This window comes from Solenopsis invicta, chromosome 13 (genome assembly GCF_016802725.1).
Source record: "Solenopsis invicta isolate M01_SB chromosome 13, UNIL_Sinv_3.0, whole genome shotgun sequence".
In the NCBI taxonomy this organism is placed as follows: Eukaryota; Metazoa; Arthropoda; class Insecta; order Hymenoptera; family Formicidae; genus Solenopsis; species Solenopsis invicta.
The window spans coordinates 7,385,532-7,401,280 of NC_052676.1; the positions used below are offsets into that span (position 1 = coordinate 7,385,532).

At 27.7% G+C, this 15,749-nt stretch overlaps 1 protein-coding gene across 2 annotated transcripts; it reads right to left on the bottom strand.

Moving 5' to 3' along the window:
- Positions 1-4,346: 4,346 nt before the first annotated feature.
- LOC105203236 (probable cytochrome P450 6a14) lies at positions 4,347-12,130 on the bottom strand. Of its 2 annotated transcripts, XM_011172010.3 has the most exons (7): positions 11,949-12,130; positions 11,699-11,862; positions 10,946-11,315; positions 10,035-10,372; positions 9,632-9,862; positions 9,211-9,462; positions 6,893-7,056 (listed from the first exon to the last, which is right to left on the bottom strand). In XM_011172010.3, exons 2-7 carry the CDS (start codon positions 11,853-11,855, stop codon positions 6,893-6,895), a joined length of 1,512 nt encoding a protein of 503 aa, XP_011170312.2. In that variant the 5' UTR covers positions 11,856-11,862; positions 11,949-12,130. The 2 variants fall into 2 exon arrangements, with proteins under 2 accessions (XP_039312729.1, XP_011170312.2); XM_039456795.1 differs by lacking the exon at positions 11,949-12,130 and having other exon boundaries at positions 4,347-7,056; positions 11,699-11,855.
- Between the last annotated feature and the right edge of the window lie 3,619 nt (positions 12,131-15,749).

Sequence of the window (15,749 nt, forward strand, 5' to 3'; positions counted from 1 at the left end):
TCTTTTATAAAGCAGTGGAAAACTATGCAATCATATATATATATGATGGATACTAACATTAAAAACGCAACTACAACAAATGTGTCAAGTCACGTTTGTAGTTTAAAGAGAAAAACGGACAAGCGTGGCAGCTATATATTCTTACGTAAGTTTCATGACTTAACTATTTCTTGTTGTTGTATGTATCTTTCCAGATAACATATGTTGCTTTTATCTACATTTTATAAATGTATACATTTTATAAATAGTATAGTTTTATAACCGGTAACCGATAAGACATGTTATGCGAGAAACGTTTTTGAAACTATAATTCATGAAATCTTATTTTTATACTTTTATACAGTTAAGAAAGATTTTCAAGTGTATGTTTTAATTTAAAGAGGAACGTTTCCAGAACATGAAACACTTATAACACTTTCCGTACAAATGTTTATAAAACGTTATTGAAACGAATATGTGTTACGTTGATTGTATTCGTAAAGCATTGTTGCAGTCAAATACATCATAATTTTCTATTGTTATTATCAAGAGATGTGTTTTTTTACTCTAACTTTATTTTTATAGGAATACGTTATATGTAACAAACCGATCTATTAAATGTAATATCTGATATCGAGATATAGCGAGAAACATTTATTCTTTCATAGCAATCAGTTCTTTTGTTCTTGTTACAATAAAGAAAGTTGTCCCGCGTTACGAATGTAATTTGCATCCTTGTTGATTTAATAAATTAGATACGAAAGAATAAACGGTTTATTTCTTCTTCGTAAATCCAACAATTTTTCGTTAAGTATCCTTACTTGTCTACTCTCACTTTTTCAATCACAAGGGGTGTTATAGGTATTTCCAATTGGTACAACGGGATTGACATAAAATGCATTTTTTTTGCGCCAGAAATTAAATATCACGTATTTATAATAAATGTACACTATATTTAGGACAACGATAAAAACCGCAATTAATTCTGGAAATACCATTTTGAATCTAAAATGTAACAATAAAAAAAGTTTTTGTTTGAAACATTAATATACGCAAGATTTAATAAAAATGTTAATTTTTAAATCTTTTTTTTGCTTTTATTGTTTACAACAAATCGCACGAATCGTAGTTTATTATTTGCAATTTAGTATTCATGTAAGATTTTCGAAATTCGTCATTTACAAGAAAATCGACTGACTGGAAAATTCTGTGATCATGTTTATACATATAATATCATGGACTTTGATGCTAATTAAATGTAAAACATATTGAATGTTCCAAGTCACGTTTGCATTACCGGTGTATAGAAAAAAAAACAGTTCTGTTGATATTAGTATCAAGAGGTGTAATCGCAACTCGCGTCAAGCGAGTAGACACTCGAAGCGAAAAGAGATTACATTGTTACGTAAGCTTTGCGATAATAATGTGATCATTAGATAAAAATCATTCAGCTATTTTTATTCTTTTTATCCTGTTTGTGGAATTTGTAAAAGTATTATTAGACCCATATGCAAGAAATACCTATTTTAGTTGTTATTATCAAGGGATGTGTGTCTTACGTCAGTTTCATTTTTCGTACATTATATTCTTTCATCTATAGAACGTTATACTGAATGTTTTACAAAATGAAAGCGATTGATTAAAATTAAATTATTGTTTTTCTTCAAAATAAGTTGATATTATGAAAAAACGCTGATAATAAAAAAAAATAAATTTTTGTAGTTGATCGTCATTGGTGGAGTAAATTGACTGATAATGTTTCTTTCTTATAAAAATTGTGCAGGACCTTTTGTAACTACTATAAAAATAAATAATAAAATATAATCGTTTTAACTTATAAGCAATAATTAAAATTTGGAAGATATAAATATAAAGTTAATGAAACTTTTTTGCGTATATTATCTTAATTTATCGTATTATTATTATGTGTATGTTAAGTGTTTATTAGTATTTTTTTTTTTTTTTAAGTACCTCCTTTTATTTTCAGTTTTGTAATTTCAATTCTAATTAGATTAAAATTGATAAAAAATGTAAAATGTATACAAGAAGTAAACATATATTTACACTGTACATGTTAGTATTAGATAATGATACTTATTCACGTTCATTTTTCTAGTTACAAGAACTATTGCATTTCCACTTGGTACATCGGATTCAGTATAAAAAAAAACACTTCTCTTGCGCCGGAAATGAAATGTCACATATGTATAATAAATGTAGATAATGTGCTAAGAACAACAATAACGGCGCCGATTAATTTTGCAAGTACTATTTCGAATTTGATAATAAATAATAATAAATAATTTTCTTTTAAAACGTTAATATTAAACGAGTTTCTTAAAAATATTAATTTCTAAAGATTCCGTTTTTATTTCTATATTTTACAACACATACGATTTGTTTGCATGAATCATAACTTATGAATCGTATTTCACTATTCGTATAAGATTTTCGAAAATTCGATGAGAGAATTCCCTTTCACACAAAGTTAAAGGATATATATTAAAATATATTCACACAAGACTTTTTGTCTTTAGAAATTTGTTTGCCATTAAACGGAAACATACGAATATATGCTTCGATTTGCGTGCAACTTTGTGTGAGAACGTATAATGTGCCGTCGCGTGCACAATCAATTCATTGTAAAGAAACTAACTGCGTAGGCACTTGTTTTAAATTTATTATCTAGGAAAATTACTATGCTTATATAATGAACACATACTTTGATGCTAATGAAATGTCAAGCCAGATTAGCAGTGCCGATGCATTGAGAAAAACAAACGTATTACTTATCGAAGTTTTACATTGTTACGTAAGCCTTACGCTAAAAATATAATTGTTGGAGTTTAATGTATGAAGGCCTGAACTTAATTATTGTGTTGGAACTAGTAAAATTCAACACTAGGATTCTAATGTTTTCTTTTTGTTTATAAAAACTTACTAAACAAAAATATTGAAATTCTAGTGTTGAATTTTATTAATTTCATCACAAGTTAATGACCTTTATAAATTGGGTTAAAAACTCAGGAATTTCGCTACAAAACGTTTGAATTGTTACTAGTCTCTAATAGTGTTTTTGATTATAAGTTTAAACCCAGCTCGAAGTGGGTTAATGATGGCACATGCTTCAGGTTATCATCTTTAAGTTTTAATTGGACGGTTTCGACATACATACGGATTTACATTTGTATCATGTGTGTAAATCCGATACAAAGTTACTGTCGGTGTCACTGTAGCTTTCAAGCCTAATAAAACAAGACTTTTTTAACGATAAAATACGTTATTTTTAGTGATTGCATCTCGATGGCGTTTTTCTCTACTTCGAGTGGCGAGTGTAGTGAGAAGAAAGGCTAACTATCGACAGCGTTGTATCTGTCTAACCATGGGCAAATGGGGGTACCATCGCAAAAAATTAATATTTTTTAGAGATGTTACAATGGCTGCATTCAGCAGAAAAAGCAGCTTAGTAAGCTAGCGCTATATACTGCGCTACCAGCAGCGTACAACTTCTGGCGAACGCACTTTTCTGAAACATACGCGTTAGCGCAAGTATGTGACTTGTCATAACCTATATACTTTTCGAATAACGATTAGAATAAATAAATAAATAATAACGATTAGGAAAATTGCTACTGTATTTTTGCCACACGACACCAAAATTCCGATTAACGCCGACGTGACAATTGAAATTTAGTATTATAGATTAGATTACAACATGTTGCACTTAATCAGCATATTATTATTATGCTGGAGAAAATGGCGACAGCTGATTAAATGTGTTTGAAAAGCGCAAAGCGATTAATAGCGTGCAACTGGCAACAGTTGGAAATTAAGCTGATGTTTTCTGCTTAACGCAGCCAACGTGAAAGTGACAAAATACTGCAATAAATTATTTAATTAAAATTTTTGACGTTTGTTTATCAATGTTTTGACCAATATGATCTTGCAAATTTGCATAAAATTAATAACAATTTTATTTCTATTATCTCAGCGATATAATTAAATATTAAAAAAATCTAGGATGACTTTACGAACCTTTTTTCAAGTTTTTTTAAAAGTATAGAAAAATAATGAGCAATTCTCATTCCAGATAAGATAATAAATGGTCACAACCCTAATAGCACATGATATCGCAGAAATATACATCACACAAATATTCGTATAATATTATAAGATGTCATGTGTTGTTAAGGAATATTAACAAAAAATCGTAATATAAATTTTTAAATGTAGACAGCCAGATGTCAATGCGTTTTTCTATGGTCAAAACAATTACAAAATTTTTCACGTATGCACTCATTGTATCATCTGAGAATATACATTTTCACGTTACAAAGAGATTTTAACGAATTCTAACATTTTAAATCCCACAATTTATCGAAGTATTTTATTAGACATTATAATAAATTTGTTACACAAAATAAGAAATATTAATTATATGGCTGCGTGCGGTGGCATCCCGTTTACTACATTAAAATTACACCGTTACTGGTGTAATCGGCTCTGTTGCGTGCGGCGCTCGGAGTGAGGAAAAGAAGCACCGAGATTCAAATCTATAATCAGATCCCTCTGATTATTATGTTTTGGAAATATTTTAAAACAAGCTATAAGTATATACAATAACAAATCGGGTGCTTTATTTAAGAAATTCAATTGATTTTTATATAATCTTGCAGACTCTACTCAAAATCAAACTTTCATCACCGTTAGGTACATTTTTTTTTAAATTCTACAACTTTTATTCTGATATATTTAATTGCTAGAAATTATTCTCGAGATATTTTAACGTTTTAAAATTTTTTGAAGATTCTGATTATTAAATCAGTGCAAAAGTCTTGATAGTTTCTGGCATTGCTCTTCTTACAGTGTGTCTACTGGCAGATATTACGATAAATTTTACATTAGAAAAATGATGTTCGTAAGAAACAGTCTAATAAAAGTTGTCTATTTACAGAATTTTTTTGTGTGTAATTATAAAGTAACAGAAATGGTAGATAAAATTGTTTTGGTTATTCCCAATATTTTTCTACGACCGTTCATTTTTATCCCTTTTTGAAATTCTATTTCACAATAAACCAATATTTTTGCACTAGTATTACATTTATTTTAAATTTATATATTTTACATTTATAGACAACATTAATTCTTGAAAAAATTCACAGTAAATGCGTTCTTTTATTTAATGTAATTTTTTCGTGCTTTGATAGTCGCAAAATTGTCAATTTTAACAAATCGTTATTTTGTCAAGTCTAAATAACACAAATTCATTATATAAACATTCTATAAATTATACCTTTTGGTGCAACATAAGAAAATTGGAGGAATTTGGTGTGCCTAAAGGGTTGGAGCCTATGAAGAGATTGCTGATAGGAGAAGATAGATGGATCGAAGAACACTTACTATCACTTTTCCATTTATTTAACTTTATTCTTCCCCGTTTTTGTAATTTACTTCCGTTACGACTATTTATTTTCTTGATAAAAACTATGGTATAAATATTCGAAGTTCTCAATGATGAGTTACACACAGATGTCACGTTGCATCTTGCGAAAAAATGTAAATAACGGAAGAAGATTAAAAACTTGAGTAGAAGATTTATTAAAAAAGTTTCTGCTTGAAATAAAGGACTGTCTTTTGAAATAAATGACGAAATGTCACCATAGATTTAACGACAATACACTTTGATCTTTGATACGAAACTGTCGCTGCCGACAATTAGGCAGCCGAATTTATAGACTTTCTCGTTCTCATCCTTTCGCGCATCGAGCTAAATACATATATGATAACATGCAAGGTCAGTTTTTTAGCGTTGTCGCGATCATCATGGTCACAAGCCCGCACGTAGCTCAAGAATATGTAATAATCTCGCATTTCTAATACAGCGATAGGTTGTTATGTCGAAAATGCCAGGTTTAATCCGTGCATTTAGACTATAACAAAATATTTGTTGAAAATGTTAGAATATTCAAAAATATTTTAAAGGATGTTTTATAACTATACATACAGGGTAATTAATAATGGTTGTACCTACTTTTTACCGTAAGAGCATATTATTACATTAGAAATGTATTATTATAATAGAAATTATAAATGCGTTGGTAAATTATGCTCCTATTGTAAAAAATGGGTACAACCATTAATAATCATCCTGTATAGAATATAAAAATCAGACCATTTAAATGTTCCAGAAACATTCAAAGAATATTTGTTATCATATTTTAGAAGTACTCAGAGAAGATGCTTAGTATAATACAAAGAATTATTTACAGAATATTTTAGAACAAAATTATTTTTAATATTTACCTTATATACTTTAATCTGTTAGATAAATTTAAAGACTTCAAAGAGGTGAATACCTTGTTGGTGCGTGGTGAGCTTGTATAGTGGTGAAATTGCTCTCTTCACTTTATTTGATTTGTATTATGTATCTCTATTCGTTGTCATGTTTTATATCTGGTTTTTTTTTTCAAATACGCAAATTTACCATTATTACATTTAGTTAACATTTTAAAGTTTGCACATTATTAAGGTTTATGTCCAATGCATTCAATTTTCTAAATTTAAATTTTAACGCAATATATTTGACTAAAAAAATTTTTTTTAATAACCTTTTCAAATAACTTTTTATAGTACGATTTACACAAATTTAAAATTTGTTTGACTTTGAGCCGTAATATTAAGTAATATTAAATAATTTTAAAGTGACATCATTACTTTATAAAAATGGAGTTAAATAAAACAAGAATAATTAAGAAAAAGTCTAAAAATAAGAAAAATTGGTGAGAAGAACAAATATACAATAAAAAATAGATTTGGCTTATTATCTAATTGCTATTTTAACATATATGTCTTGTATTCATGGCATAAGTTAAAAGATTAGAGTTTGTACAAACAAAAATTCAAGGACATAACTTTATCGTGGCTCGATAATCAGATGAATACCACTTTTTGCTGTGAGAACTATACTTCTCTCACTGAAACTAAGCGGTACCGGGGTTCGGGAATGAAGTTTGAATTTGTATTTCGATAGAAGGCTCACAAGTCCAATTTTCATTTGTAAGTAGCCAAATCGTGAACCTGAAAATTAAAAATATTAATAGTACCAATGATTGACAATTGCGAAACATTTACATAAATGGCTTAGCAAAGATTTTTCACTTAGTATCTAAAGAATATTTATTGATTCTTTTAATATATGAAAATTACAATACAAAGATTATACAAATTTAAAATGATTTTTAATATTTTTGAATGATATTTAAATATTTTTGAAATATTTTTGTGAAAGTGTAAAGAGAAAAAAAAAGAAAAAAAAATAATTAAATTAACATGATGTAATTAAATGTAATTTTAAATTAAATATATTTTATTGAATTGTATTCATAAAACGTTTACGTAATCGATTCCAAAATTATTATTAAAATAACATCAAATAATATAAAAATTATACAATAAAGAAACTACAAAAAAATTTTTAATAATTAGCATTAGAAGAAATGGAAAGATAAATTAAATTTATTTATTTTTCTTATATGTGTTAGAAAAATGTATACATCATTTATCAATATAATGTTAAATTTTATGAAAAATTTTGTCTAACTATTCTAAAGTATTCTCGTAATTTTGTCTGTAAAGAATATTTTTGCTTGTCGTTGGAATCATGCGTATGTACATACTATTTTATTAATTTTATTGTTATTGGTACACATTACCAGTTATACATAGCACTTTAATGGTCTTTTAATGGTAAACAAATGGAATATGAAAGAAGCAAATGCAAAACAGATATAATAGACAGAAATCTATTTTGTACACGTTTTCTGTTTTTAATGGTTTTTGGTGACGTGTTGTGTAGATATTTTATATGGCAAAAAGCTGCGCAACAATACCGATAATCCCCACATCAAACATTCTTTGTATTTTTTCTCCATAATGTGAAAATAATAGTTTGTATACAGCGTGTTTGACAACGGTTGTATCCACGTTATACCATAAGTGCGCGCCTTTAACCATAATTTAGCGACTGCACTGTAATTTATATGCAATAAAAAATTATCTCTTATGGTAAAACGTGGATAAAAATCATTATCAAACTCTTTGTAGAATGTATATATATTTCATATATTATTTGAATGTAGTGCTTAATATGTGTAATAATGTTTTTCCAATAATTATTTTTTATTCTTTGTATTAATACGCTGAAGATGACTCCTAAGCGAGTCGAAACGTTTGTTTGAGTGATTTTATTATTTCAAAATAAATAAATAATTATATGAACATTTTATTAATTGTGAATGCGCACTTATATCCACGTGGCTCTTAGTAGCCTTATTAATTGTGTGTTGTTTCGAATTTCAAGAGTCCTGAGATACATTATATTTGTTATAAATATTATTTATAAATAAAATAAATTCATGGATAAAAAACCCTCGATTTACGTCCCAATGAGCAAACAATATTTTTGAATGTTCTCTAAATAAAAATTCTTTTATATTAAATTTAATTATTATGTTATATTCACACATTTCTTTGCTTTCATATTTAAACAAATAACAGAAAAATTATTCCAGATGCTATTCCGCATTTGTAAAAAAAAAACCTAAAATTTTATATATTTATATAAATAATATACTTTAATTATACACGGTTCATTATTTTAATAATATATATTTATCTAATCTGTCAGTTATATAAAAATATTAGCATAAATATTCACAGATCATCACGAGGGATCCAGTTCGCAGTAATCGCCTAGTCGTAAAAATCAAGCATCACCGTGGTTACAACTTGGATGGATGGCCGCTAGAGAATTTTCGAGAGAAAATTCCCGAAAATATTTTTGTTACAAAAAATATTTTTTTAAATTTTACAAAAATATTGTTTTACTCATTAAAAATATATGATGTAATAATATAATATTTATGCAAATATATACATGGATGAACGTACAGGGTATATACATGATACATGTCATAACGTTTTGTGGGTATATACATAGACATAGAAATACCATTTTGTACATACAAAGGATGTGTAAAAGTACGTTCTTGCAGTAACATTTGCATATACCTTACACATCACGGGTATATACATTGCATATACAATATGCAATATACTTGGACGTATATACGTATATCTTAATGTTTCGGCTATGCGATCGAAACTGAAGTTACACAGCACCCGGCGACATCGGCGCGGCGTAGAGATTACAATTGTCACGTAAATTCTCACCAATGCAATTTCGTGGACCTTCTCCGAATGGCATATAAGCGTAAGGATGCCTTTCTTTTACTTTGTCTACGTTAAAGCGCTCAGGATCGAATTTATCCGGATCCGGATATATCGACGGATCTCGATGCACTCCAAGTACCGGTACAGTTATTAGTGTTCCCTTTGGTATGCGAATGTTTGTAGTCGGTAGGTCTATTTCCTTGGTACAAATTCGATTCAAGATAGGAAGAGATGGATATTTCCTTAAGGTTTCTGTAATAAATAAAAAGAAAATAGAAGAAGAAACAGTTTTTCTATACATACAAATTGTATGAACATACGTATAAATAGCGAGGTAATAAAAATTTTACTGCCTTGTTGAAAATAACGTTACTAAATATGTAGAAGCACATTGCGGTAATATACATGTATGTATACTTGCCATTCATTACTTTGTGAAGATATGTCATGTCGTTTATGGCATCGTAGGTTAGATCACCATGTTTAATTAACATTTCATCAATTTCTTTTCTAACCTTGTCCTGTACATTCTGGTATTGTGCTAATTCGTATAAAGCGTATGTTGCTGTCGACGCGGAAGTTTCAAAGCCAGCAACAAAGAAGGCAAAACTTTGCGCAGTAGCTTCTGCCATGGTAAGTTTACTTACGATTGCTGTGGATAAATAAGATAAGTTTTGTTAATGTTTTCATGTAGAAAGAAAAGTTTTCAGAAAAAAATTTTGATTATTTAATTTATTAGTTCTGATATTTGAAATAAGATATGTATATTTTTACGATATCGTAAAGTTATTAATATAAGAATAAGAGTAAACTATGTATATTACATGATTCGTCGATGGTCTTTTTGTCATCTTCGGGATCAACATAGCCTTTCTCCATGAGTTGTATGAGCAAGTTCATAAAGTCATGTCTGACGATATGATGAGCTTGCCTGTATTCCACAGCTTCTTGAAACATTTTCATATAAAAGTCGGTGACTGATTGTGGTGTGATAGGAATAGAAAAGAATTCCATGATTTGCGGTGCAAACATAGCCAGAGCGAGCTTAATATAATTTATATCGAAGACTTTTTTTCCTTGGACTCGGTACTCGTTATTCGGTTTCTGAACACAGTTCGATTTGACACCAAAAGCCGTTGACATGATTACGTCTGTTGTGTAGCTGTTGATAAAATAGACATATAATTATTAATAAATTTTAAGTAAACTTTATGGAATTTTCTAAAGACCGGTACTAAACTAAGTTGAAAATACACTACAATAAATTTTTAAACTTAAAAAAAATATTGGTATAGCAGAAAAGCAGCTGCAAATAAGAATGAAATAATAATGTAAGACTACAAATATTAAAAAAAAAATATTTAAAAAACATATTTATTCTAATGTTTTTAAATTTTTAGAAAAGTATAAGATTAAAAAACTTGTGTTACAGCGGTTCTTAATACTAAATAATAATTTTTTACAATTTCCTATCTATTCAAACTACGCGCCACATATTCGGCGAACTTGAAACACAATCATAAAGCCGGAATATATAATGTTAATGCTTCAAAAGCATATACATATATGTATAAGATCCTCCTATTCCGGAAAAACTATAAAAACTTTTCTTGTAAAAAATAATTGAATTTTGTTGTCAAATCATCCAATTTTGAACTTCAAAGGTATAGAAGTTTCTATTCTTTGCCGTTTAAAAAATTTTGATCAAATAACAGTTTCATTAAAAATGATTTACCTTGCTAATATATCTTTTATTTCGATGGATTCTCTCATTTTAGCTTTATTCTCCAGATGTTTTACGAGTTCTTCACCACACTTCTTTACTATAACAAACATCTGCTTTATTTTTCCTGAAGTAAATGTGGGTGTCAACTTGACGCGCATATTTCGCCATCTTTTTCCAGGCATAAGAAACAAATGGCCGGTCAATGGATCAATCTTTTCGTTACAATACATTCCACGATCATGAAAAGACTGGAATTCCTTTGTTAACACCGTTCGTATAAGATCGAGATCGGCGATTACCAAATTCGGTTTAAAAAATGTATACGTTCCAAAAGCGCGATGTCCCTTATATTTTAAGTATGCATCATGGAAAAATACTCCTGTTGATAAAACTTTCATTTTATTTAATTCTGTGACTTTCTGTTTTATGTAAAAATACTATAAACATTAATATAAATTGTTAAAATCTTGAAAATAAAATAAATTAAATTTTTAATAATTGTAAAAATAAATAATAAATAAACTATATCTTAATGTATAGTTAGCAATTATAACTTGGTCAAATTATTATAAATTATACGCATCATTTATTACTTTCAAACTGTGTTAAATATTTATTTAATCTTTTTGTATCTTTAAATGTTATGAATTTTTGTAATTTTTTTTAAATTAGATAAAGAAATTAATAAAAAATATTGAAAATTGTATTCAAGGAAGTAAATACAATATATTCACATAGCTTATATTAAGCAAAAGTACTTGCCTACGTGCTCTTTTCCAGTTATATTTCCAGTTGGTACAACGGGTTCAACATAAAAAACATCTTTCTTGCGCCAGAAATTAAATATCACATATTTGTAATAGACGTACACAATACTCAGAACACCAATAAAAACCGCGATTAATTCTGCAAGTACCATTTTGATTCTGAAATGTAACAATATAGAATTTTCATTTAAAATGTTAAGCAAGAGTTGATAAAAATATTAATTTTTAAATTCGTTTTTTTTTACTTCTATAGTTTATAACATCACAGAAAATTCGTATGCACAAATTGTAACTTTTGATTCTCAATTCACTATTTATATGAGATTTTCGAAGTTACGTTGTTTACGAGAAAATAAACTGTCTCGAAGATGATCTTATGTCTTGTATGATCGAACACTGCAAAACTGACTGAGTATGCATTTGCGAATCTGATACTAAGTACTGGAAAAATACAAGATTCTGTTTTTATGATAGCTACTGCTATTAATTAAATGCAAAACATATTGACTTCAAACGTTGCCAATGCTGATGTTGAGAAAAGGAAATCTATCGTCATTCTACATTCTTACGTAAGCTTTGTGCTAATAATAGCAATACTCATTAAAACTAGCTTCTACTTATTTTGTTTGAAAATCAGATAATTTTCAAAATTTTTTCAGATAGAAAAAGGTAAGAATTTGAAACTTTTTGCATGTTACTTGCTATATTTAAAAATGTATACCTAAAAATATTTTTTATAAACTACAAAATTTGAAATAGTAGCCGTTTTCGTATCGGTTCAGGCAGCTGTTTTCATTTATGCCCAATTTCTAAAAAGATTTTGACTGTAAAAATTATATGACGCAAAATTGTAAGGAAAATCTTGTAAAAAAATGTAAATTTATTGGAGGATAAACCATAATGTAAAACTGGAAAGATATTTGACCGATACATGTAACATACAAATTTAAACAAGGCCTTCTTCGGTCGTAGCTGAATCTTAGTGCTTTTATGTATTTGTGTGATTTTATATACTTTCTCAGACTCAACTAAACTGCGCGCCGTTACTTTTGGTCACATAACGCAGTTATAACCGAATAAAAGTTAGTAATATCACTTTTATTAAATTAAAATTAATTTGATAATACTTGATGCTTACCAGCATCAACCCTTTCCCCCTGAAAAAACTGTAAAAAATTTATTGGGAAAAATATTTTTAGAAAAAATGTTTATTTAACATTATTTAACTTTTATGTTACATTAATAATTTATTTACGATAATGATTTGAAAAAATATTGACTAAACGTTTAATCGACATTAATTTATTATTTATTTTGAATTAACTATTTGAACAACATTTATTTGAAACAATATCAGAAATGTTTATTGAAAATTAATTGAATATTTATCTTATATTTTTTTTCATTATATATTTATTTAAAGAAATGATTTTTAAAAACATTATTTAAATGTTTATTGAATATTGTTTAAATATTTATTTTTTATGAATTATTTAATTGAGAAAATAATTTCACCGTTTTTAAAATGTTTATTTAATATTTATTTAATTTTTTTACTAAAGTTTCATCTGTAAAATTAGGTTTATTTATCATTTATTTGACATTTAAACTTTTTTTTAAAATTACTATTGATTTAAAATTATTATTGATATTTTAAAAATTGTTATTGATTAGTTTAAAAAATGTTTTAATAACATTTGTAAAAAATAGCAAAAAATTATAACTTTTTACAAAAGTTTATATAAATGATATGCTTCTGATCTAACAGTAATATGCACGCTCAAAGTGTTTATAGATCATTACAAAAATCCAGTTTGCAGCAGTCGCAGAGATCAAGCATTGTTCACCGCGAGTACGACTTGGAGGAGTAATTGGAGATTTCTGATAAAAAGTTTCTGAGAAAAAACATCCAAATTAAAACTAAAATTTTCTTAATGTAATAAAGGGCATGATTCCATTAATTTTAACATTTTTGAAAAACTTTTCTATTGCTTAAAATGTTTTTAAAATGTTTATAAAAAATATTTTTCTGCTAATTAAATTAAAAAAACGTTTCTTTAATGAACATTTTCTTCAAATGTTTAAAAAATTTTTTTATAATGTTTAAAAAACATTTTTTTAACGTTAAAATAAATATTTTATAATGAAAAAAGTACATTTAAACCATTATTTTTAACGTTTTTATAAATGTTGTTAACAATGTTTCCTAACTTTTAAAAACATTTTTTTTTTAATTTACTAAAACGTCTCTAGATTTACTCATCGGATCCTCCAAACGATCTGATTGTTCACTGTTTTCAAACTTTTTTTTTCTGTTTTAATATTTTTTTTTATTAATTATATTACAGTAATAGTTATATTACAGTACTTTACTACAAATTCTATTTCGTCACACGCCGGTTCTAATAGAACTTTCCACTTAAGTTCTAATAAGGTGCCTTTAGCTTTTGTTGCGAAAACAACATGCAGCTGACGATGAGCGTCATTGTGAAGAAAGATAATTTTTTTATTTCTTTTTTTCTTCCATGAGTCTTGTTTTTAAATTTCTTTGCACAGTCGGTACAATTAGTGATTGTGGCGATCTGCAGTAATCATTCATTAGATTTAACTAGCTCGTAATAGAACACGAGGTGAATAAAGATTATTCTTGAAGCAATATATATTATAACGTACAGAAATTACTCATAAGAGGAATTTCAATAAATAAAATTCATATTTTAAATGTTATTTTGCTTACCAAATATTTTTACCGATTCCTAATAATAAAAACATAAGGTAATTATTGACTTTAGGAGACCTAGCCTCGATGACCTTGGCGTTGACGTATGTTATCAAGGGCATGGCCCTGAGTAACCTCCAACAAGTTTTAGACGCGCTCGCCCTTCGTTAAAAAGTTATAATCATAAAAAGTTTACATAATTATTTACTATTTGTCTTAATTATTTCAGAAAATATTTCTTTTACAAAAAAATGTGTTAAATAAAAAATGAAGCTCGTAATAAGCTCTATAAAAAAGGTCATATACATATTTTACCTATCTTCAATACCTTAGTCGTTATAATAAAAAAACTGTTTTAAAATGAGCTAACTTATTGTTAGCTTATAAGCTATCCTAATTTAACCTCAGTTAGGTTAGATTTACAAAAAATATAGAGAGGGGGTGCAGAAAGAGGGGCGGAGTCCCTTCTCCGCCCACGCGTTCTCTGTACCCTTGAGTTTATTCTTTTGATAATAAAATTTAGCACTTTTTCAAATTATGAAAGATATATATCCATTTAGTAATAATATTAATGAATAAAGTATGTGTATAAAAGTAAAATTGGTAAAAAACTCTGAAAAACTTAAATTTTAACATGTGGTACAGAGAATGTACAACAACCTACCTTAACTGAGGTTAAGGTACGTTAGATTAAAATAGGAAAAATATAGGGAGGAATGCAGGGAGAGGGACGGAATTCTTCCTCTGCCCACGCATTTTATGTACCCATATGAAACAGTACTAACAATAACATAGGCCTCGTCTGGCGTGGAATGTCAAAAATTCATTATAAATGTTCACAAACTTTTTATGATTATAATTTTTTAATGAAGAGCGAGCAACGGCTAAAACTTGTTGGAGGTTATTCAGGGCCATGGCCTTGATAACACATGTCAAGGCCAAGGTCATCGGGGCTGGGTCCTTTAAAGTGAATAATTACCAAAGATAATAGAATTAGAAAACAATCTTTGATGAAAAAAAATATGTAGTTGTAGTATTATTATTATTATACTAAAGCATAATGAATAGTATTAACAAGAAAAATAAAAACTAGAAAAAGTTGGTGACAAGAATAAATACACATTAATGAATAAATTTGTTTTATTATCTGATTTGTACTTTGACAGTTTTTGTATTCTTGAAATAAATTAAGAAAAATATTTTTATAGTAATAAGATAATTTTATCGTGGCTCGATAATAAGGTGTACACCATTTTTTGCTACAAGAATCGCGGATTTTTCACTGAAAATAAGTGGAATCTGGGTTCGAGAATGGAGTTTGAATTTG

Bases quoted from the DNA above. Each gene is read 5' to 3' on its own strand.
- LOC105203236 (XM_039456795.1), bottom strand. From the start codon at position 11,855: ATGGTACTTGCAGAATTAATCGCGGTTTTTATTGGTGTTCTGAGTATT. The intron at 11,316-11,698 runs GCAAGTACTTTT...TTTTATCAACAG, and splicing joins AACTGGAAAAGAGCACGTAG to GAGTATTTTTCCATGATGCA. The intron at 10,373-10,945 runs GTAAATCATTTT...TTTTATCAACAG, and splicing joins ATAAAAGATATATTAGCAAG to CTACACAACAGACGTAATCA.